Raw genomic sequence first — 20,231 nt, forward strand, 5'->3', positions numbered from 1 at the left:
GAACCCGAAACTATTCGAACCGAACCGAACCAAAAATAGGTCAAGTACTAAATAGATCCTCTAGCCCCTATCCGAACTACCCGAAATCCGAAATACCCGAACCGAACCGATACCCGAAATGCCCAGGCCTATGTAGAACTATTAAACGGACTTTTGTATCGGTCATCATATTTTAATAAACTCTTAACAGGACAAGAGTTATCACTAATCGTCAAGCATTAAACAAATCAGCTGTATTCCAACTAATCAATCTACTAATCTTCGCCCTATATGTTAAACATTTATACAAGAAGCTTCGCAGAAGTTTGTTATATTCGTTTCATAATTATCAATTTGATTCTTCTTTCTTATATGCGAAAGGTCCTTTTTAATTTGTCTTTTTATAGTACCTGACAGGAAAAGAAGCATTGTCTTTTTATATTCCCATGCGTTGCAATCAGTTAGCTACATACGCATTTTCATTTTCTCCCCAAGATTTAGTTAACTTCACACAATCGCCCCCAAACGTTTTTCAAATTACATTAACATAAACAATTAGGAAAATTATACTATTCAAAAGAGGATTAGTGTTTTATTAAATATCAGAGTTTGAGTTTTAATTTTTTGTTTTCAATGATAGTAGTCTGCTGTGTGAGAAAAACACAGAGAGAGTAGACCCCAAAGGAGAACAATAACAAGGTATATTACAGTTGCGTGTCAGTGAAGTTTCAAAGAAGCAGCTTTCTCTTCTTCCTCCTCCTCTTCTTTAAGTGATTCCCTCACCGCTTTCAAAAGCCTTGGCAACAGTTTCTGCGTCGTGACGACAATACCTCTCTTGTAATCAAGATACTTCCCTTTCGAAAAATCCAATGGATTCCCTGCTGCATCAGTCACTTTTCCTCCCGCTTCTGTAAGATAAACAATTTTCACACAGCGCTTTGAGATCCATTCATAAACATTGGAGAGCAAAAGCTAGTCAGATAAGAGGTTTAAAGGGTGATTGATTACCTGAAACTAGGATTGATCCAGCGGCGTGATTCCATATTGATTCGGGTCTAGCTTTGCGGGTAAACCTCAAGTACACCTCTCCATCCCCTCTAGATAAAGCTGCATACTTTGTCTGACTGTTGATCTTTATTGGAGATTCCTTTATCCCCAGTTTCTGTCACAGACGCAAACAGAGTCAGACTCAGACCGAAACACAAGAAGATATATACATGGAGTGTGTGAGGAAAGATGTTTACCGTAGCAATGGTGTTATGGATAGGGACAGGTGTGTGGTATGACTCAAAGAAACTCGCTTTAGCCGGATCATCATTGCTGCTTACCTCCACCTGATAGCGTACGAAGAGAGTCAATAACATTGAGCAAAACATATAGAAACAGAGTGTCTCTCTGAGTAGGGTTTTACCTTGACAGGAGGAGAGTCGAGAGCATTGAGTGACTGGACATAAGCCCCAGTGCCAACCGCGCCAAAGAAAAGGCAACCCACTTTCTCAGGTGAAGACTTGTTTGCGTTAATACCAGCAGCAGTAGAAGCCAAAGGAAGCTTAGGACAAGCCATTACACCAAGCACTACCTTGCCTTCCACCAGCAATGCTAATCCTATTGCATACTGTTCTCCTCTTATAAATCTACACAATTTCAGAAATTCAAGGGTCATAAGTAAAGTTCTCTGAACTACAAATAATACTCTAATGGCAGTTCAGTGATGTCTGTATTTAACAAAAAAAAAAACAAGAAAACATATACTACAATTCTGAGACTGATTACAAAGAAGTTGCAATTGCAAAACAAATCCAATTACTAGTAGCAAGTAACTCGAAATTGCATTCGAAGTAAAAGGACTGACCCTCTGGTGCCACCAATAGGATCCAAGACCCAATGGCGACCCTTAGGGCCTCCTTCTGATTTGCCAGAGTCAATGGCGGTGAGGACATCATCGGAAGACAAAGGAGAAGAAGCGTATGATTCATCAGATGCAAGAGTATCTTTAACAAGCTCAGTAATACGTGCCAAAACTGTCTCAGCAGCAACTTTCCTCAGCTCAGCAGAATCCTACACACAAATTAACGTAAAAAAGAGTCATAAACGTCCCAGCAATATAATATGTCTTGTTTGCAGTTAGGCACCTCTTCAGCCACTAAAGAAACAGGTTCATTCTTGAGCTCCCTTTCCAGAACAATGCTAACCACAGCCTGAGACCCTGAAAGAAGATTCCTTTGTTACCTTTACGAGCCAAGAGAGAGAAAGACAATGAAATAAAGGTTAAGACTTTGCAAACCATAATCAGCAACAGTGACAGGACTATCATCTGATTTGTTCCAGACGTCAGACACCAACAGAGATTTCCTCACTTCCTAGAAAAAATAAAAGAAGATCTGAGTTAACATCAAGTACGTATCAAAAAAGAAGAAACCAAAGATTCAGCCTCATAATTAGATTAATTAATCTGCTGCACAATTTATGATCCATCAGATTCAAGATTCCAAAACCTAGAATCCGAAAAGACTCAAATAATATCAAGTTGACGATTTTCCAAGGAAACAACCCAAAAAAAAAAAAAAGAGAGAGAGTTTTTAGAAGAAAAACAAAATCTGACTCTTTCCACTCGAACACGCATCATCGCAATGTCAACGAGATAAATCTAGAAATCAAAGATGATGATCATCATCAGAGACGGAGACGATAGTGATCGTACGTTGCTTAGGCGAGCAGCGAGAGAGACGGCTTTCTTCGCAGCAGCAAGCATCTCATCGTAAGACATTTCTAACACTAGAGAGGAAGAAAGAAGGACGAAAGAGAAGAAGATAGACTCTCTCTCTCTCTGTCTGTGAAAATCTCGATTCGTGACGATATGAACCCAAAAACCTCTCGCGACTCTGAACCAACTTCTTCACAATTTTCACTTATTTATTCCTTTTTAATACGTGAATATATATATATATATATATAGTCATTCTTTCTTTATTGTTTTTTGGGTTTATATAATAATATTATTTTCACATCTCAACCGTTGTATAGAAAGAAGACTAGTCCCCCTACCGTTGGACAATGAAAGTTTCCCTCACGTTGTTTATATTTCCCTTCTCTTGTTTTATTCACAAAACTTTTACATAAATTTACAAATTCGCCTACTTATATGTATAAAAAAATTCACCTACTATAAATAAATTACTGTTTTCTATTATTATACTCTGCAAATTGTAAAATGCCTTATCTTGTAAGTTACAATCCAGATGCATTTATATTTAAACAATCCAAGAATGAATTGGTCCAATAGAAAGATATTTTTCTTTAGAAAGAGATATTTTTTGAAGTAACAAATTGTAAGCTCCAGTATCTTTTAAACAGTTAACTATAATGCTTCCTTTTGTAGGTGAGCATAATATCATGTTACGTTCTCTGTCTGGCAAGAAATAGTATTTGATTGTTACCTCTCCATTTTATATAATTACCAAATTATTTTGTTTAGCTTGACCTTTTTTAAAAATGCTTTCACTCTAAAGTTTATGCTTATTTTTTTTTTTCCTTTGCAAAGAACGGTAAAGAGGGAGAATAGGTTCCTTCTTTCATTTTTATAGTTAACTAGAGAGTAGTGTCATCTTAATAATTGACCATACAGCAAATTGCTTGCTTATAGACTTATAGTACGTTGGATATGACATGTGAACCTTTGTCCGGATCTCGTCAATTAGAGAGGTTGTGTCACTGTTATCATTAGCACAAAAAAAATATCTTCACTAACAGAAGGTAAATAAATATACCATTCACATTAAAAAAGCTTGCGTGCTAGTACTAGACTTATACTCGTCCATTTTTATTGTTTAAGTTTGACTTATATAAAATATGACCGAACGAAAACGAAAACGAATCCTTCATCGTGAATGGGAAATTATTTTTGGGAATAAAATCTAGAATTTCAACTTTAATCTTATGGATTAAAAGATCTTACAAAATAATTATATAAAACAGTAGCATGGAAAGATTCTGCCAACGCGCTTACCCTTTTTTTATGAAGATGAGAGTAGATAACGCGCTATAGACACGTCGGGGACCGTAAACTAAAAGGCCTTTTCTGCCTCATAGTGGCCCAAACTAAATACTCTTGATCATGTTGCACTCGGCCCATATTAGACATTTATATATATGTTTTATTTTAAAAAGAAAATCCAAGAGATTCTCACCATGTAATGAAGAAACATGTTTAGCTGTAGTGGTGAAAGGAAGTGAAACAAGAGTTACAGCAAACACAGAGACACTAAAGGAGAAAGAATCAGAGAGATGAAGCTTTCTCTTGCTCGGCAATGGAGTCACGAACTGCTTTCAAAAGTAGAGGCATAAGCTTCTCATTAGCAACGATGATGCCAGTGTCCAAATCAAGATACTTGCCTTTCGAGAAATCCAATGGCTTTCCACCTGCATCCGTCACGATTCCACCCGCCTCTGCTCCCAAAAAGATATTGCATTCATTATCAAAATCACATTCACATTCATTATAAAAAAAAGGGAGAAAGGCTTTATTATAATGTTACCAGTTACAACAATAGCACCAGCGACATGGTCCCAAATCTTTTCACGGTAACCTTTATGAGGAAACCTTAAGTATATAGCTCCATCTCCTCTAGACAAAGCTCCATACTTTGCCTGGCTATCTATCCTGACAGGTGGCGCTTTCACACCGAGTTTCTATATTATATAACAAAGAGATCACCAGTTAGTTACTCGCTGGAATCACACGAGAAGGTAAGGGAGAAGCCACTTACGTTGGCAATGGAACTGGATAAGTCGTGAAGAGAGTGAGCTCCTTCAAACGACTCGAAGAAGGATGCCTCTTCAGGATTCTCAACGCTAGAGACATGTACTTTGACTGGTTCGGATTTCGAGTCTAAGGGCTGCATGTATGTCCCTGAACCAATCGTAGCATAGAAGAGGCATCCGGTTTCCTCTGAAGAAGAAGAGTTCTTGTTCTTGTTTCCAGCTATGGATGTTAATGGCAAGTTTGGACAAGCAAGAACACCTAACACTACTTTCCCTTCCTCGAGTAATCCTAGTGCTACAGCATACTGATCTCCCCTCAAAAACCTAAACAAGCTTAGTGTCAAGAACACACAACATTTGATCTTTGAGGGTAGAATAGATAGTTTAAGAACTTACCCTTTAGTGCCATCGATAGGATCCAAGACCCAATGTCGACCATTAGGACCACCTTCAGATGTGCCACAGTCGATGGCTCTGAGTAGATCATCTGTGGTTAAAGTAGAGTCAATGGCTTTGGTTAGATCCTCAGTAGCCAAAGTGTCGTTGACGAGTTTCGTGATGCGCTCAAGAATATCCTCAGAACCATCCTTGCGTAGATCAGCTGAGTCCTGTAAACATAATTTAAAAAGACAATGTGAGTCATAAAACAAACAAAACTCAAGATAAGTATTGTGAGAGAGACATACTCACCTCTTCAGCGACCAATGAAAAGGGTTCAGAAGTGAGTTCCCTTTCCAAGACTATGCTGACAACTGCTTGTGAACCTGAAAACTCAACACAAAGGTCAGCTTAATTACTCTAAAGATACAACAAAGACAGTGTTACTTGTCTAAAACCATTGGCTTATGTAATTACATTTCAATCTCAGAGAAGATTGAAAGAGAAAAAACTAACCATAATCAGCAACGGTGACTGGACTTTTATCAGATTTTGATTGAACATCTGATTGCAACAAAGCCTTTTGAACTTTCTGAAACAAACCAAACAGAAGGAAAAAAACACACACATTCTTTTAGAGAAAATCTGAATCACATATCAATACACATTCATCTCCAAATCCAGAAATTGGAATCGAAACTGGGAAGATTACAAAATGGGTTTTCGAAAAGAATCAAACTTTAGAATCTGGGTCATGATTGAATCAAGAAAGAGACCTGACAGAGACGAGCTGCGAGGGAAGCAGCTTTCTTAGCAGCGTCAAGCTCTTTCTCGTAAGCCATGGATGAAACTACTCTTAGAGTAACAAATGAAGGAGACGACTTCCTTCTCAATACAGAAACGAGACGGTTCGGTGAATATCTGAATCTCGAAACTGATGCGAATGTCTGAAGCGGTGCCTTGGCTGTTCGAAAGCAATTTATAGATGACATCTCTCTCCTTTTCAACAAGAAGAAAAATTGTCTTCACATTTTTCTAATTGCAGTCTGACAGTCCATTATTATTTTCAGAATTTCCCGTATATACCCTCGTACTTATTTATTCTCTTAAATTAAACCCTAACTTTTATTTCTATTTAAAAAGACCACAATTGCTCTCCTTGTTAAGTCGTTCATTTAGTACCAAACCTGAAACAACAAAAGCAAAGGGTCAAAAACGAAAATCAAAAACTTTATAGATTGGTGGTTGTTGAGTTTGTGCTAATAGAGATCGCACGTGGATGTTGTGTCGGAAACAAAGTGAAGATTATAGGTAGCGAAGGGCTTCTCGATTAGTTGAAGCCCAAGATGATCAAAAGCCCATTTCTTATTATATCTTTAGAGACGAAAAATCTGACGACGGCTTGGCCACTATAGTCTATATCCATCCACATGGATATTCTATTCTTCATCTAGACATTTGTTTAACAAGTTTGGGGTTTTCGGATAATTACATGATTAATGACCAAGAGACAAAAAAAAAGACCAGATTTTTCAGATTTGATGTCGTGTTTGGAAAGCAAAATTACGTAGTGGTTATTTGCGGGCGCAAGCAAAGAGGTCATGTTTCACGATACAAACAAACCTAATTTTATGTCTTCTTTCTTCTTTTTATTCTCTACAATCTCCAATAAAAGTATTTTTTTTTTCTCCAATAAAAGTATTATTCTACAAAAAGTCTTCTTGGTCTACCTTCCCACAAACTCAAGGTTTATATATACTTCCTTACTTATATATCTGTTCTTGATTTTGCGAATAATATATCCTCACTTTGACTCGGTTCTTGTGGAGCAGAGCAAGAGCTTTTTAATGAACAGATACAATCAACGTAATCAGCAACCTTCTTTTATTGCTGATCATTTCCAGAGCTTGGATCAGGTTTCCAACTTTCTTTTACTTCATTTCTTGATTTGTTTATTTATAGTTGTTGAAGCAAAGTAGTAATGAATTCATAAGAAGCCTTGCTTTCTTTATTAGGTGATAACTTCTTTGAGAGAAGCTGGACTAGAATCCTCAAACTTGATTTTAGGAATTGACTTCACCAAGAGCAATGAGTGGACAGGTGCTTTATTTAATTCACATGTTGATAAAAGATGACTACAAATGGTTTTTGGTGTTTTTTATGTTCCGACTGTCGTTGCAGGAAGACACTCATTCAATAGAAAAAGCCTTCACGCCATTGGTAAAAGACAGAATCCATATGAGCAAGCAATATCCATAATTGGCCGTACACTATCTCCATTTGATGAAGACGACCTTATCCCTTGTTTCGGCTTTGGAGATGGTTAGTTTCTTTAACTTAATCTTTCAAGACGAAGATTTTTTTTTAAAAAAAAAAACCTAAATGGTTTTTATTATATGTATTCTTCCTCATGCAGTAACAACACGAGATCAATATGTATTCAGCTTTTATCCTGAGAACAAAAGCTGCGATGGATTTGAAAACGCAGTTAAAAGATACAGAGAGATTGTTCCACATTTGAAGTTGTCCGGTATTTGTGTCAACACACCAAAGAGATCGGTTTAATTTCTGGCTTAATCTAAAACATTTATCATTTTGTTTTCCTCTCTCGCTCAGGTCCAACCTCGTTTGCACCGATTATCAATGCAGCCATCGACATAGTGGAGCAGAACAATATGCAATACCATGTTCTTGTCATTATAGCAGATGGTCAGGTCACTAGGAATCCAGATTTGCCATTTGGTCGGCTTAGTCCACAGGAAGAAGCTACTATGAACTCCATAGTGGCAGCTAGGTAAACAAAAAGACTATTCAATAAGCTCAGATTCATGGTCATTGTTTCTTCATACTAATGTTGTTTGATATATATATATTTTCCAGCCATTACCCGCTGTCCATCGTCTTGGTTGGAGTAGGAGACGGACCCTGGGACACAATGAAACAGTTTGATGACAATATCCCTCACCGCAAATTCGATAACTTCCAGGTAAAGTATTACAAACCTAGAATAGCAATCTCATTGTTTCTTTTACGTGATATGATTGATGATGATAATTGCAATACTCTTCCGTTTTCACAGTTTGTGAACTTCACAGAGATAATGTCAGAGCACAAAGACGCAGCTAAAAAAGAGGCTGCTTTTGCACTCGCAGCTCTAATGGAGATTCCTTTTCAGTACAAGGCTACATTAAGTCTCGAGTAAGTGGAGCACAAGTTTGAATTTTGGGGGAATTTACCGTAATAATTATTTTTATACACTTTCTTGCATTAGATTCTTGAAAAGTTTGGCAACTAAACTGACTTTTGATTGTGCTTGTGAACAGTAGAAAACAAGTGCGTGCTTCTCGTTTGCACCACAAGCCACTCCCTCCACCACCGGAGGTCATAGAGCGTGACAATGCTGTTAGAGCAGTGCCAAATCCGGTAACAGAAACTGCAGAGAAAAGTGAAAGAACGGCTCCAGTATGCCCGATTTGCTTGACGAAACCAAAGGACATGGCCTTTAGCTGCGGCCATACTGTAAGTGAATGAATATATGCAAATATATTAAAAACTCTTGCTCCATAAACAAGATCGGTTTTGTGATATCTCTGTGGCTTTTGTTTTCATATGAAGACGTGCAAGGAATGTGGTGTCGTTGTCAAGACATGCCCAATGTGCAGACAGCCTATCACAACGAGGATAAGGCTGTACACTTGACTCGATGAGTCAAAAGCCCATATAGTTTAGGCAGCTAAGCTCCATGTCCATACTTTTGTGTAGAGATGTCAAATGGGCGGGCTATAAATGGGTGGCCCGTGTCCAAATCGATATGGTCCAAAATGGACAGACCCAGATTAAACCATAATTAAAATTTGTCCAGATGGGTGAACCCAATTATATTCATGGACAATATTGGGCTTAACCACTTGGACAATGGGCGGCCCAATAAACTTAAATGTCTAGGGTTTGAAAAATTGGGAGAAAACACAAATCACCTTTTTTTTTCTTCCCGTCTCACTCTTGTGTTTTTTCTTCGTGTTTGATTCTTCCTCTTCGAATCATCGTCTTCGATTTTTCCTCTTCGAGTCCTCGTCTTCGATTCTTCCTCTTCGTGTTCGATTCTTCTTCCTCGTCTTCGTTCTTCTTCAATTTTTTTTCGATTCTTCACCAACTTCTGATTTCATCATCTCTTAAGATTTGATTTTTCGTGATTTGTGTTATGGGTTTTCACTATTAGCTACTGATTCGTATCATCTACTAATATTGTGTTATGGTTTATGTGTTAAATAGATCGGTGATTTGTGTTCATAACGAAGTTGGTGGCGAGTCTGGCGACTGTTTCTGTTTCCGCAAGTCAGACGAAATTACGAATTTTTTAAACTTATCTTGAATTTTTTATAACTTTGAAACATGAAGTTTAAAACTTAAAGTTTAAGTATGTGACATCTTTAAAATTGAAAACTTAATAATCTTTAAATTTTTAAAACTGAAATTATGTTGTTTACATTAAATGGGCGTATGGGCCGTCCATGGATAGCCCAACAAATCATGGTCTTATTTGGTTATGGTCTCATTTGGACATGGTTCTATTTGGGCTTCGACCAAAAATGTCCAGCAAAAAAATGAAACCCATTCGGACACACCCAAACCCGCCCAACCCGCCCATTTGACATCTCTACTTTTGTGTACCATATTGAATAGTTCAACCAGAATAATAAAAACCTAACTAAAATCATGAGCTGCAGTAGTTTGTAATAACCGAAAATTCTAATGAAACGGAAACTTACAAGAGCAAAGAAACAATCGAAGCTAAAAAAAACTTAGAAGCTCCAACGGTCGAGTTGTTGCTTGGCTGTGGCCATGTCTTTTTGTGCTTTCATTCTCCGGTAAAATATTGGACAATCTCGACTGTCAAAGACCAATAAGAAATCCCCCCCAAAAAAAACAAGTTGGATCAGTATCAATTTACCTGTGACAAAGACACAAAATTAATGCATATGTCGATGATATAGAAGCAAAACCTGGTGCACAAGACATCTTGGTGAAGAGAGCCTTGGCATTCCTGACACTGTGTCCACAGCCTTCCAAAGAGCTCTTCTAGGTCCGACACTGAGTACAAATGTTTTTCAGAACATTAGTGACGGATCTAGAAGTTTGTTCAGAAAAAGAGGAATATGTAGCTTACCCTGTGATACGTTTTTGCAGTATAACTCGGCTTCTCTTCCCTTGCAACGTGCACACAATGTTCCAGTGCTGGTTGAAGTTAAAAGCAAAAAAACTCGATAAGAAGATCCCACATATACAATCAGATAAGCTAGAGACTAAAGGGACAAAGGAAGTAAATGATAAGGAACTTTGAAAACACAGAATCAAGTAGAACTTGCAGGATCCTAATATTCCTGAAAATTTACGTAGGATATTAACCATAAAGTACCTGATCGGCACTTTGCAGCCAACACAGCTCAGTTGTTTCTTGGCAAATCTCATTATGCCACTGTTCGAAGGAGTAGTAATTGATATTGACCTCATGTGATCTCCATGGAGAAGTTCACTGCTAGCGTTTTTTAAGACCGGGTCAAAAATCCTAAGAAGCGGCTGAAAACAACATCTGCTTTAACCTCCACGCACCAGAATAAAAGAGTAGATAAAGAAACTTATAGGCAATCCCCATTTCTAACTTACCTTGCTAATCTGATTCTCTAGGTAGTACTTTGGGTCTATAGGGATGTTATTCTCAAGTACGTAGATCGGATCTTCTGACTTTTCATAACCCTATTTGGCATCAAAATGAGATAAGTAGGTAGAATAGAAATGATCTCCACATCTTGGGAAAATATAAAGTAAGGTTGATATGAAAGCTACCTTGGCACCTTTGGCTGCTGTAATAATAACATATGGTACCCGGTCGCCAACATTTGGCGCTGTAGCAGCATCCCTCTGTCACACATGAAAAAGCAAACATCTCTAGTTGTCAAATTTCACATGATAGATCATCAGACTCTGTAAAACAGAATGCTATCATATATTCACAAAAACGTGAATGAATGAAAAATATCCCTGCACTTGTGCACCTACTAGATGACACTTAAAGAATCAGATAGGTATTCTAAAAGCCAAAAACAAAATCAAACTTTAGCATTTTTCATTTTTCAGTTTGAGGGTGCATGTCAATGTGATGCTGAAACTAGAGAAAGTAACGGAATGAAATTTCCCCTACAGACGTCTTATTCATATATTTTGATGAATGGAAACTAGTCAAAAGTTATGTTAAAAACTAGTCAAGAGCTATGTTAACATGTAGATTAAGAAACGCTAAATAATTGCAAATCATAGATAAACAAAAAGTGATAAAGAGTAACACAAACCTTACGCATGCGTTCAAAAGTTAAATGAATGGAAACTTATTCATATATTTTGATGAATGGAAACTAGTCAAAAGTTATGTTAAAAACTAGTCAAGAGTTATGTTAACATGTAGATTAAGAAACGCTAAATAATTGCAAATCATAGATAAACAAAAAGTGATAAAGAGTAACACAAACCTTACGCATGCGTTCAGCAAGCTCACCATGAGCTGATTTAACTTCATAATCATCTCCTGTTTTAGTTAGACCCTATGATTTGAGAAACGCATCAGTAGCATATAGGTCGATTCCAAAAGACTGCTAAAAATGAATGCTTTACAATCAGATCTAAAGACTTCTAATGAATCAAAGCATCACTAATTTGAGCTTCCTGTTCAGTAGCCTAAGAGTTAATAATCGGGGAAAACATAATTTTGAATAATCTCATATGTTTCTTGGTTCCAGATAAAGCGAAAACATATCAATGTTAAAGGAATGCCATACCAAGCAAAACATATTAATGTACCTTAGTAATCACCAAAAGTGATAAGTCGATACGGTTCATGAGAAGATCCGCAATTGTATTTTTAACATACTCAGCTGCGCCTTGAACATCTCTATCGATTAGTATTTTGTTAAGACTCTCAGTGACAAGGTTCTTAACCAGTAAACAATTATCCCTTCGTACTGTCTCGATTCCCTTGGTGTCCATTTTGTCAAACTTTTGAGGATTAGTCCACACCAAACCAGCATACCTCTTCTTGTTGATCAGCAAATATGGAAAATAAACCTTTTCAAACTCCAATTTGATAGGCTTTACGACATCATACAAAATCAAGAAACGAAAAACGATTAGCCTGTTAGAATTTGCATTCAAAATATCATGTAATCTTCCAGACCTCCCATGGATTAAAGAGAAGTTTACAATATGCTCCTAGCAAAACCAATCACTCACTTTGATAAAAGTTCCACTAATATATTCTGCAGCTTCCTTCCCCAAGGTCATCGCAGCTTCTACATCCGGTACGCCAAATTGCACCATGACTGAATCCGTGTCCCCATAAATGACCTAATACATGATTTGTCCATCAAATTCAAAAAAATCTAAGACCAAGTTTATGCTTCAGTCAGACTTTTCAATAACACGATTTAATCAATTGAAAATGTACCTCTGCATTGTATTCATACCCTCCCAATGTTGTGAATTTATCTTCCACGAATTTCTTTGTTTGTTCAATCATCTGACGACCTTCAAAAAGATAGACATTCATCAGATTAATCATAGAAAAGTACGTGTCTACACAAGTTGTAGCGTTCACAAAAGAAATACCATAGCTAGTCACGCTTGATGATATTTCTAAGCAAGGTAACTGCCCAACAGTGGCTCCTGTAAACCCGTAGACAGAATTTGCACTGATCTGAGACAACAACAGAAAAGGATAAATTACAGGGAAATATTTTTCATAATTTCCGAACATATTAATCAATTTTCCAGAATGGGCAATATAAATAAACTGGCAGTAAGAAGTTTACCTTTAATGCCAATTGTCTACCATCTAAAACAGCCTTCTCAAGCGGATCCTTAGCCTCCTATTAGACAATACCAGTTTTGCTAGTAATTGTTAAAAACTGCATATAAGTATGCACATATGACAAGAGTTTCTACAGAATCACAAGTTACCTTTAAATCTGCTTTAGCTCTTTTACGGGCAGTAATGAGCTCTTCAAGAATCTCTGGAAGTATACCCTGAAATAAATTATTCGTTTTGCTCGTAAACTGATGTATTTCCTGAAGAAAGTACCCAACAGAATTTGAGAATAATCAATCCAAAAAGTGGCAACCTTTTGTAAACTTTGCTTAACAAATGTTTCCCCTGATGGAGTTTTATTGATATGCTCAGGTGGAAGATTCAGTTTGCGCACATCTTCAGGTGTCACCTACAAAGATAAGAATATGGGAAATTATGATCGCAAATTAGTAAGATGTATGAACAAAGGATGATAAAATAAATAAAACTTAAAAAGAAAATGCCTAAAAGAATTACCAAGGTGCAGTAGCACAAATTATATGCCATCATAATTGACGGGTACAATGAAGCAAAATCCAGAGTTGCAATTGGCTTTTCATAGAAACCTGTTCTTGCTTCTAGAACCTGGTTATCATTATAAACATCCAGAAACAGATCACTGCCATGTGCTTTCTCAAAATATAGAAACTAATACAAACGAGAGGAAGAAAGTAAATGTTACACCCGTAAACCAACTTACAGTTGCGCCTTCAAAAGTTCCTTGTTCAGACCCTGACTGTTTAGCATTCGGAAGAACCATGTTCTTCTGTTTAGCTTTCCTAAGAAGCTGAGATAGAACCTAGAAACAAAATGTTGCGATACAAAATATCAGTCACCATACTCAACTGATAATTTAATCCAAGTATCAGTTGGGACCTACCTTGATACTCTGTCCTCTAGCAAGAAGAAAAGAAATAGGAACACCAGTCACACGAGCCATTTCGACATAATTATATATACACATCAGTTTGTCGAGAAGCCGCTGAGGGAGGTATGCATCCTGTAACAGCAAAGAAGATCGTAGTTAAGTTTTTACATTTTCATAAGAATCAAGTGGTTGACTATTAACAGAGAAAAAGTAACTGAGACCATAAATAATGAGACCACCTAGTTTCTGCAATTAACAAAATGATCTCTAAAACAAAAAGGAAAAATCTTGTGACAACATGCAATAGGATCTTAAGCTAATAAGACAAGCCTGAAAACTACTTAGAAACTCTTATATATATCTAACAGCAGGCAATGCAACAAGACATGCAACAATACTCCAGAATAAACAAAAGTAGGTACCTTCAAACAATAAACAGCAAGACGTCTCCTGGTTTCCGCATTCCCATTCTGAAGATCGGTTATTATAGAATGGTGGACATCCTCTTTCTGTAGAAGACAATCATGTTAGCCACACAGCAAAAGGGAAATAATCTAAAAGTCTAAGCGTGATTACTCATTTCACCTGCTCGGATAGAAAGTGAGCTGAGACAGAATTCAGCGAATAGGAACTTAATTTGTGGTCTCTGTGTATAGCCTGCAACAAATGAAAGAAGAGGTAAGTTGATGTCTCTTCGCAATGAACTACAAGTAAAAAATCTAACAATGGATCAACCAAAAATAATATGCCTGGGAAAGAAACCTGAAAAAGGTCAAACTGAAATCGTCCTTCAATTGTGGTCTCTTTACTTTCCCTTGTTCCTTGTTGTCTGAAACATGGTACGTGTTACTATGGGAAGTAATATATTAAACGAATTGAGTGTAGAGAACTCATGAGCCACGAAAACCTTGATGAAAACGTTGAGTCCCTCATCCGGACCCTACTGTTCTTTACACGACCAAGAAGAGGAAATTCCTCGATTCCCAGTGCTGCAGCTCTCTGAGAATCAGAAAACAACATATTTTCCAGGTAAAGATTCGTGATATTCATGTACCATTCAGCGCAGTAGAACATATCAACGTAATACATAGAATGCTCAAGAAATGTAACAGCATGCTTCTTTTAACCAGATGATCCGAAAATAAAAAAACAGAGGTCAATGTTCAAGTACCTCAATCAGATAAGGTAAATCGAATTTGCAGATGTTATAGCCAATGATAATATCAGGATCAACATCACGAACAAAATCCTGCAACCAATACATCTTACCCATCAGCAGAATACATGCTTCACCAAACCCACCACAAAATTCCAGTGCCAACATAAAGTTAACTAAATCATTTACCGAGTCCTTCCGGAAATTTTATATTATAGAAAGGGTAAACTGTAAGAGAAAGATGGTAATGAAAGAGGTAAAACTAATTACCTTCCAAGCTAGTAAGACCTTTCTTTCTGTTTCAAAAGACATAACATCTACGCCTACGATTGGAGCACATGAGTTAAGAGTCATGACATTGCGTATAAATGGTTGATCCTCTCCCTGAAGAGTTACAAGATTGGCTATCTAGAAAAGCAATGAGAATGTTGTTTTCAGAAGCATGATATCAAAGGGATCAAATATTGAGATACAAAATCATAGCAAAAACAGCTAACCTGGATCACAGGATCATGCTTAGCCTCTGGAAAGTGTCCTTTACGACCAGCACACTCAATATCGAAACTTAACACACGGAATGGGGCCATTTTTGAGTATTCACCTTCTGGAGCATGACTGATCAAATCTGAGTACCTAAACCCCATGTTAAAGAAAGTGATGACATAAACTAGAATCTGTTACTATGACAACACAAGATCTTGCTTCAAAAAGGAAACTCAGAGAACTAAGATGAGGATACAGGCAATGAAACTCCAATTGGCAGTATGACAAAGTCCTTGCATCCTTCTTATATTTCCCAGCAGGCACTTCGATCCAGTTTCCTCCCACGATATCGCGGTCAACCATGAAACGGAGAGCAAAAACAATATTGCTCTCATATGTTTGGAAGCTCTTCATACCCAGTCCATCAATCTGTATGCCTCTATCAAGGATGCCTGCCAATGTAATAGTTGCATTCAGAACAGAAAAAAATACAAGTAGAGCAGATAGTAGACATATAAAGCACAAAACTTTTGGAAAACCATACCGCGACAGCTAGCCACCATAGTCGGTAACGCAACAGTAATCTTGAGAAAAGTTTGGGACTTTTGCTGTTGGTAATACATAATGCTTTTCTTTTGCACCATTTCTATATGACGGACGAACTTCGGAACGTTGGCATTCTTATTGGATTCCCTCATCCTTCCCTGAATTAAGCAATGAATGTTAAGAAAAAAACTAGAACAATCTCAGAGATTTTGTTTGGCCTTGAAAGTAAATACCTCAAGACTCTGATGGAAACGAGAGATATCGTCTGGGCCCATTCCAGGAGGGCAAGCAATGTAAAAGTAAGGTTCAAACCCATGAACAAAGCAACACACACTATGACCTGGAAACACAACAGTTCATCAATAAGCCTCTCGATTTACAAATCGAGTCAAGAATGGTTAAATAGATACCTTCTCTGGTTACCCCGAAGATCCTGATGACTGCAGCTTGCCCAGAGGAACCAGGTAAAAGCTCCTTGTGAATCTCCTTGATTACATAATCAATCTCCAATTGCTGAAAAACTAAGAGCAAAAAATCGAAACGATAAGCACTTCCCCAGCAATCGAAGAAACCCTAGAAAAAAAATTAATCGAGTTAACATACTGATACTCTGCGAGTTCGCGAGATACGCGGGTGAGAGAGGAGGCCGAGCCCAAGTGGATGAGCGTGCGGATAGGGCTTCACGCTCTTCCATATCGCGAAGGATTAGGGATTCTTCGTCGATTTCGTCCACGAACACATCCTCGTCCACGAATTCGTCTTCTAGGGTTCCGACGACTGGGGACGGTGACGGAGTACCCGTGGCCCGGTGTTTCCCCGGGGGTAAGGTAGTCGACGGAGGCGGTCGCTTTTTGGACTTTCCCCCTCGATTCATTGTTCGATGCGCGGGAAAATTAAGAGAGAGAGAGAGGAAAGAAAAAAAAAGTGCGTGATAGGTCTCTGAATCTCTGAGAGATGAGAAAGGGGGCGTAGATTATACCACTGCGATTCCCGCCAGTTTTAAGGGTTTTTTACTATTAGACTAAGACATCATAATCATGGTTTTTTTAAGAGTTTCGAGTTATTAACAGTTAAAAGCAGTTTCCAAGTTTTATTACACCATTGATCAGTTTGTGCTACTATGTACCGTATTACTAAGGCAGTTTTTGGTGGCTAAATACAACATTAACCCTAACTATAAGGAAACCTAGTTGCTGATTTAGTTACCTTCTACAATTTTTTTGTGTGTTTGAATTTCAAAAGCTTACATGAATCAGATCTACTTTTTTTTAAACGGTAACAATTTAATTTATTTTGACTTATAGGCAAATATATTATATGTAGGTGACAGAGCATCTGAAAAAACCGTGACGGACCTCAAATAGCAAGTTCCATTCCACTGTGGTCGTCGTGCTTGGGACCAGAATTGTGGCGGCTAGAATCGCCTTGGTTTCAGTCGCGAAACACCGGAGATTCCAGAGAGAAACGTGATGGAGAAGCCGAAGAGCTCCATTGTCCGTAACCTCAAACCGTGAGCAAAATTCTGGCAGAGTTCTACCGTAATCCGCTTCAATGTCAAGTCGTCTCCTTCTCGTCGTGGTCTTCATGTTCGGGACATGAGTTGTGGCCGTCGAAATCGTCATGGCTTCAGTTGCAGAAGCTTGATAGGAGCAACAATGGTTAACTTTTGATTATTTGCAACTATGGTCCTCCCATTCTTTCTTATTCTCCAATTTATCTCAAAGTTTTAATCAGTTCAAGTTTCTTCATGAATTTGCCCCGAAACTTTAAAAGGTGAAATATAGACCAAGCAAATATTTTTTTTGCATCATTAGTCCTTGTCGTATTGTTTAATTGTGTTTATGCCCCATATGTTTTTGACTTGCAAATAAACATTTTTCATTTGGACCCAAATTTTAAATATGCACTTTAGCCTATGTTCTATGTAAATGAGCACACAAATAACTATATATATATATATATATATATATTTAAATGCATCTTTAAATTATTAAAATAAGCTCAATGAGATGCTAAATATCATTAAAATATTAAATATCATTAAAATCATAACATTGGAGTATGAATCATTTATTGTGTACATTGTTGTTGTGATATATGTATATAATCATATGTACACACAATTTATTATCCACAATTTATTTACACATGGATGCATTCCAGACCATGGTTATGCAATTATGTATGTAAATACAATTTTCTATTAACAATTAAATGCTACTTAAATAATTTAATCTGCTTGATTAAGATGCAATAGTAACATCTAAGTGTTCATATTGTACACATACATATATATCATAGTGTACATATGTACATCAACTTCAAAGTGTACATGTGTACACTATATATGTTCTTTTAGATATAAACAAATTGTACCACAATTGCATGCAAACAAACGTGTACATGTGTACACATGTATAGCTTAAATGTAATGTACACACGACATTTGTGTACGAGCGAGTTTCAATGTACACATGACATGTACGAGCGACATGTACACACGACATTTGTGTATAACTTAAATGTAATGTACACAGGACATGTACGAGCGAGTTTCAATGTTGCTCAATAATGGTTTAATTAGGTGTACACATGTATAGCTTAAATGTAATGTACAGACGACATTGATATTAATTTAGTTATGAGAATGATACTTGAAAGATACTCAGTGTGTCAAATATCGTCAACGTGTACAAATATATTTTATTGTCCACGTGTACAATATAATACGAAAAATCACATGTACACCGATTCATTTGTACATTGCTAAAATATGTAATAATTTCAATGATTTTGAGTATGGTTGCTAAAAAGATGCATTTCAATGACTTTGGTTTCAGTCAAATTTCAAAGATGCCCCGACCCTGCGTGTACGTGGGAAGAATGAAAAAATCACATGTACATTGTGTTAGCATTATCGTGAGTTCACGAAGTCGGAGATGCTTAGTTATTTAGATAGAAAATCTACAAGAAGCAAATATGTGTACACAATCACTTTGATGTATAATACAAAATTAGGTGTACACATGTACAGTTTGAAAGTAATGTACACACAAACTTTTTATTTTGATTTTTTTGATTAATGATGGAAATTTACGAAAATACCCTCGTCTTCTTTCTTGGTCACTGTCGACCAGAAACCCTAATTTCCGCCTCTTGCACCTATTTTTCACGATTCTTTACATTCTTCACTAGTTTTTTATGTATTTTGTCCATATCTGATAGATTTCAATCATAATTCATGGCTTTACATTTCAATCCTAATTCATGGTTTCAATCGTGGAAGAGGAGAGCTTCGAATTGGGAGGGTTTCAGGCGAGTTAACAAGTGGAGAATGCGACGAGATCGATGGAGAACGCGACGAGATCGATGGAAATGCGGCATATGATAAACGTCGTTGAGCAACAGATGGGGCGGAGATGAGCTGAGGATGATGCTTGGAGTTGTAGAGCACGATGGAGACAAGCACAAGGCAGAATGCATGGTTATTTTTTTAGATCTAGTTATTAAAAAATAAGATATGAGAAAGAAAAAAGTAATATTGGTTATGATTTAACTAGAGAGTAACTGAATTAGTTAGAAATCAGGGAAGATGTTAGAGAAAAGTGTTTTAGTAGAACAAACTGACCTATCGTGTTAATAAAAACATAAAACTGCCTCTAAGTGTAATTGTTTCTTTTTTTAACCTTATACCAATGTTTTGAAACCCGACCCGGACACTGAACCAGAATACTTCATGGGTCACCGGTTCGACCGCGGACGAACCATGAGTCAATAAATTCATTAAAATTAATATTGTATATAACTATTAAAAAAATATTAGAAAATCTAATATGAATAATACTCTCAAAATTTAATTCCAAAAAACTAAAACATCAAAATTGTAATAATTGTAATAGATTGTCAATAATAAAAATAAACTAAGTTAGAATCATCTAACTGGATATTTTTTCTCTTCTTGCTCTCAATTTCTTTCAGTGTTTGCATAAACTTAAATCGCACATCTGTCGGAACCTTCGTACATGCATCAGTATCCCCTTTCATACCAGCAAGATGATGTTTCATCCTATTAATACCACCTCCTAGTTTTTTTTTTTGACAAAATCCATATTCTAAAACCAGTTTTCCTCTTGAATCGTTTGACTGAATCACATAGGACCATGCAA

The 20,231-nt window shown here is 37.0% G+C and overlaps 4 protein-coding genes across 5 annotated transcripts; 1 reads left to right on the forward strand and 3 right to left on the reverse strand.

Moving 5' to 3' along the window:
* Positions 1 to 549: 549 nt before the first annotated feature.
* LOC106347988 (probable SAL3 phosphatase) lies at positions 550 to 2,932 on the reverse strand. Its single transcript, XM_013787627.3, has 8 exons — positions 2,681 to 2,932; positions 2,264 to 2,339; positions 2,112 to 2,185; positions 1,832 to 2,037; positions 1,391 to 1,613; positions 1,224 to 1,313; positions 988 to 1,141; positions 550 to 887 (listed from the first exon to the last, which is right to left on the reverse strand). Exons 1-8 carry the CDS (start codon positions 2,744 to 2,746, stop codon positions 697 to 699), a joined length of 1,080 nt encoding a protein of 359 aa, XP_013643081.1. The 5' UTR covers positions 2,747 to 2,932; the 3' UTR covers positions 550 to 696.
* A 1,180-nt stretch (positions 2,933 to 4,112) lies between these two features.
* On the reverse strand, positions 4,113 to 6,153 carry LOC106347997 (SAL1 phosphatase). Its single transcript, XM_013787640.3, has 7 exons — positions 5,895 to 6,153; positions 5,635 to 5,710; positions 5,431 to 5,504; positions 5,137 to 5,348; positions 4,746 to 5,064; positions 4,515 to 4,668; positions 4,113 to 4,425 (listed from the first exon to the last, which is right to left on the reverse strand). The coding sequence occupies exons 1-7, from the start codon at positions 6,108 to 6,110 to the stop codon at positions 4,256 to 4,258; spliced, it is 1,221 nt and encodes a 406-aa protein (XP_013643094.1). The 5' UTR covers positions 6,111 to 6,153; the 3' UTR covers positions 4,113 to 4,255.
* Positions 6,154 to 6,571: 418 nt separating this feature from the next.
* LOC106348015 (E3 ubiquitin-protein ligase RGLG3) lies at positions 6,572 to 9,022 on the forward strand. 2 transcript variants are annotated; one of them, XM_013787666.3, is made up of 10 exons: positions 6,572 to 6,865; positions 6,951 to 7,034; positions 7,134 to 7,218; positions 7,300 to 7,440; positions 7,535 to 7,648; positions 7,735 to 7,912; positions 7,999 to 8,104; positions 8,198 to 8,316; positions 8,445 to 8,637; positions 8,734 to 9,022. In XM_013787666.3, the coding sequence occupies exons 2-10, from the start codon at positions 6,966 to 6,968 to the stop codon at positions 8,815 to 8,817; spliced, it is 1,089 nt and encodes a 362-aa protein (XP_013643120.2). In that variant the 5' UTR covers positions 6,572 to 6,865; positions 6,951 to 6,965; the 3' UTR covers positions 8,818 to 9,022. The 2 variants fall into 2 exon arrangements, with proteins under 2 accessions (XP_013643120.2, XP_013643112.2); XM_013787658.3 differs by having other exon boundaries at positions 6,632 to 6,865; positions 8,442 to 8,637.
* A 776-nt stretch (positions 9,023 to 9,798) lies between these two features.
* Positions 9,799 to 17,042, reverse strand: LOC106348005 (DNA polymerase delta catalytic subunit). The gene is made up of 29 exons (XM_048750698.1): positions 16,669 to 17,042; positions 16,476 to 16,586; positions 16,299 to 16,405; positions 16,064 to 16,223; positions 15,776 to 15,971; positions 15,534 to 15,669; positions 15,307 to 15,444; positions 15,052 to 15,129; positions 14,788 to 14,879; positions 14,643 to 14,709; positions 14,466 to 14,537; positions 14,303 to 14,389; positions 13,893 to 14,012; positions 13,713 to 13,811; positions 13,490 to 13,597; positions 13,287 to 13,382; positions 13,126 to 13,191; positions 12,978 to 13,034; positions 12,775 to 12,862; positions 12,614 to 12,693; positions 12,400 to 12,513; positions 11,971 to 12,258; positions 11,643 to 11,714; positions 10,963 to 11,037; positions 10,783 to 10,872; positions 10,535 to 10,695; positions 10,286 to 10,353; positions 10,122 to 10,209; positions 9,799 to 10,008 (listed from the first exon to the last, which is right to left on the reverse strand). Exons 1-29 carry the CDS (start codon positions 16,937 to 16,939, stop codon positions 9,921 to 9,923), a joined length of 3,273 nt encoding a protein of 1,090 aa, XP_048606655.1. The 5' UTR covers positions 16,940 to 17,042; the 3' UTR covers positions 9,799 to 9,920.
* Between the last annotated feature and the right edge of the window lie 3,189 nt (positions 17,043 to 20,231).

This window comes from Brassica napus, chromosome C3, assembly GCF_020379485.1.
Source record: "Brassica napus cultivar Da-Ae chromosome C3, Da-Ae, whole genome shotgun sequence".
Lineage (NCBI taxonomy): Eukaryota > Viridiplantae > Streptophyta > Magnoliopsida > Brassicales > Brassicaceae > Brassica > Brassica napus.